Source organism: Gopherus flavomarginatus, chromosome 1 (assembly GCF_025201925.1).
Source record: "Gopherus flavomarginatus isolate rGopFla2 chromosome 1, rGopFla2.mat.asm, whole genome shotgun sequence".
Lineage (NCBI taxonomy): Eukaryota > Metazoa > Chordata > Testudines > Testudinidae > Gopherus > Gopherus flavomarginatus.
In genome coordinates this window covers 363,580,996-363,584,503 of record NC_066617.1, presented here as the reverse complement: position 1 = coordinate 363,584,503, position 3,508 = coordinate 363,580,996, and the positions used below count along the sequence as shown (strand labels likewise).

The 3,508-nt window shown below is 46.9% G+C and overlaps 1 protein-coding gene across 1 annotated transcript; it reads right to left on the bottom strand.

Moving 5' to 3' along the window:
- Positions 1-1,323: 1,323 nt before the first annotated feature.
- Positions 1,324-1,806, bottom strand: LOC127039353 (mitochondrial import inner membrane translocase subunit Tim13-like). The gene has a single exon (XM_050932957.1). It carries the CDS (start codon positions 1,804-1,806, stop codon positions 1,522-1,524), a length of 285 nt encoding a protein of 94 aa, XP_050788914.1. The 3' UTR covers positions 1,324-1,521.
- Between the last annotated feature and the right edge of the window lie 1,702 nt (positions 1,807-3,508).

Below are 3,508 nucleotides of genomic sequence, written 5' to 3'. Positions count from 1 at the left end.
CCTGGCTTCAGGCAAAGGAAGAGAACAACATGTGGGTCCACTCCCGCTCCCATTGAAATCGAGGTCAAAACTCCCATCAGCTTCAGTGGGAGCAGGCTGCACCATGTTATTTGTGCTTTGTGGCATGACTGTAATCCACACTCAGCCTGATCTCTGTGTACCCTAGCTCATTAATAGACAAACCTAAGAGATACACCTGAGTTACACTTCAGACAAGGTGTAACCCTTCTGCCAGGTGGAGCCGGCAGCAACCAGGGCTGGGATCAGTATCTAGGGGTTCCTTTTCAACAATACAACACAGAACTGGCTCGAGCCCCTACCAGTAACCTGGGAAGATTACACACCACTAACAAGCACAGAGCCTGAGTGTAGAAAAGAAACTTTTAATGAAAGGAGGGAAGTCACCTGACATTAATTAGGGGAAAATGCTGCAAGCAGGATTCATAAACATAAAACTGGTTTCAGAGTCGCAGCCGTGTTAGTCTGTATCTGCAAAAAGAACAGGAGTACTTTTAGCACCTTAGAGACTAACAAATGTATTTGAGCATAAGCTTTCGTGGGCTACAGCCCACTTCTTTGGATGCATAGAATGGAATATATATTGAGGAGATATATATACACATACACAGAGCATGAAAAGGTGGGAGTTGTCTTACCATCTCTGAGAGGCCAATTAAGTAGGAGAAAAAAACTTTTGAAGTGATAATCAAGATAGCCCAGTACAGACAGTCTGATAAGAAGTGTGAGAATACTTACAAGGGGAGATAGATAAAACATAAAACTGAGCTGGACACCCACCCCAGAGTGTGTGGGGCAGAGCCTTCCGCCTTGTGGTCTTGAGTTCTACAACCAAAAGTTTCTTTTCTGTGCCCCTCTCTGCTCCCTCACCATACCCCACTCACAGTGGTTGTCCTTGGTCAGTGAGGACCCAGGGTTCAGAGGTGCAGCTATGTGAATTCACCTTGCAGCTGGGGAAGAAGGCATCTTGCTTGTTCTGCCATTTTTAGCACTTGCTGTGGCTGGCCATCCCGCCAGTTGTGGTTTCTCTCCACCAGCCACCCCACCAGCTACTTATTTGCCATTCCCACTGGCTGACTGTCAGTTACCTTTTGTTGCCACCTGCCTCTTTGCTGTGACCTCTGAAGGTCAGTCTCTTAATGATTGTCAGCTTTTTCAGGCTGGGCCCTGCCTCAAGTGATTTCAGCTCCCATTTAAGCACTTGAAATAACAAAGGTTTCTAAACAGAGCCTATTTAGCTCTGTCTTCGAACAGTGGGGAGGAAGAGACTGAACCAGACCAGGGACCCTTTGGGAGAGTCCATACTTTTTTTTTTGAGGCTCCAGACGTGGCTTTATTGCTCTACCATGATGAAAATGCCAAATTAACCAAATCACAGGGATTTCACTCGCACCACCTTTCCTTTCATCCTCATAAGGCCACTCCAGCTAGTCCAGGAATCAAGTCACTCTCCCCGAGCAGGGGGCAGTATTGAAGCATGTTGTCAGGGCTGCTGGAAACTGGTCACATGTTGGCTCTCTCCCTCTGAAGCTGGGAGTTGTATGCTTGTGAGACTGTGTTCCAGGCGTCCATGTACCGGTCCATACACATGGCAATACACTTCTGCTCCGAGTTGTCCAGCGAGCTCCCCGGCTTCCCGATGCACTTCCGGAAACACTTGTCGGTCATCCTCTGCAGCAGCTCCTGCCCGTTGGCCACGGCAATCTGCACCTTCACCTGCTCCATGATGAGCCCCGGGTCCAGCTTCTCCCCCGCGGCCCCGAACTCGGAGCCGAACCCGCCCTCCATCCCCGCGCTGCCTGCTTGGTTGGGACACCTGGCATTTGAGACCCTGTCTTAACAAGGTCTTTTCACCTTAGAGTGACTCCCTCATTTGGGCTAGGTTAAGCACAGTTCTGCTCCCGTTTATTCATACAACAGCATTGATAACTCCATCTCACTACCCCTGCTTTCAGTGCTAAAGTGATTTGTAACCTAACACCAGCCGAAGTTGATCACTTTGAGCAGCACAGCTCTATCTGCTGGATATCTAGGCAGAGTAGGTGTGTTCATGTAAATACAGTTTGCTACTGAACTCTCTCCCGCTCTCAGCCAGCGATCAGCGGAGAACTCATTCAGACCCTGCTTACATAGGTATCCCTGAGGATGGGAACTTAACCAGTAACACTACAAGCTACCATTGACCTACAGGAGCCATCCAAAGTCCTTGAATGCACTTTCGCCCTTAGGTATAAAACTGGTCTGCCATTAAACACCTTTCTCAAAACATGATTATTATTAAGCATCGGGATGAAGGATGGTCTTCTGGTTACAGCACCAGCCTGGGAATCAGGAGATCTGAATTCTATTCAGGGCCTGCCCATCAGCCTTCTCGGTGCCCTTGTACACAAGTCACTTAGCAGCTTTGTGCCTCAGTTTCCCAACCTATAAAAATGGGTAATAACAGCTAACTGATAGGGGTATTGTGTGGCTTAATATAGCTATGATCTTTGAGATCTTTGGATAGCAGCTGATACAGAAGTGTTGTTATGCTTTCCTTAAGGGGGTATTGGTCATCTATAGTACTTATATGGCCTCCATCACCATAGCAACTGAGAGCCTCACAATCTTTAATATATTTATATTCAGGACACCCCTGGGAGGCAGGGCAATGCTGTTATGCCCATTGTGCAGTGCAGATCTGAGACTCAGGGACTAAGTGACTTGCCCAAGGTCACACAGGAAATCTATGGTGAGGGAGGGACTTGAGAAAGGATGTCACCATTGGTGTCCTGGCTAAGTTCCAGTTTGTGTAGTTAATGGTCATTTGTCTCCTTATATTTTCCCTGATGTTCATATGGATCCAGAATTCTTCTCTGTTTCCTGTTCTAAAATGTTAGGTAGTATTGCCCTGCGCTGTGAAACAACCGCCATGTTACACCCAGAACTGGCTGCGTTTCAGTGGTGGTAAAACAGATACCTGCTGTACATGCTGGCTGGAAAGCTCTTTGGATTCTTTGAGCAAATGGGAACAATTTTTATTCATAAACATTCCTCCCCTGATGGCTGTTGGTCAAACAACGATAGGTCAAATTTGCATTGGTGCTTTAAGTAAGCTGAGGCCACAAACTCATTTCACCTGTGAGCTCCGCCAAAGTTGAAACGAATGGGCCATCTATTTAAAAACTAGTGTGAGAACAGAAAAACATGTGAGCAAAGAATTAAACCAAGGTGAAGGAATCTATTGAACTATGTGGTCTCCTAATGATTTTGTTCTAAGCAAGCTGTCTTCCCCCCACCACATCATTCTGGGATCATGAGGGAGGAAAATTTGGTAACCTGTTTTGAATAGAAACAAAGATGAATGCCTCCATGTCAGGACAGGGGGAGCTGGCAGTTGGCAGGGGCGGTTGGAGGACGTCAGGCCTGATAGCTCAAATGAGTAATTTATCATCTGTCTTGTGCATGGACTCGTAAGGCAAGTGCTTGTGGGCTAATATCAGCTGACCTA

Bases quoted from the DNA above. Each gene is read 5' to 3' on its own strand.
- LOC127039353 (XM_050932957.1), bottom strand. From the start codon at position 1,806: ATGGAGGGCGGGTTCGGCTCCGAGTTCGGGGCCGCGGGGGAGAAGCTG.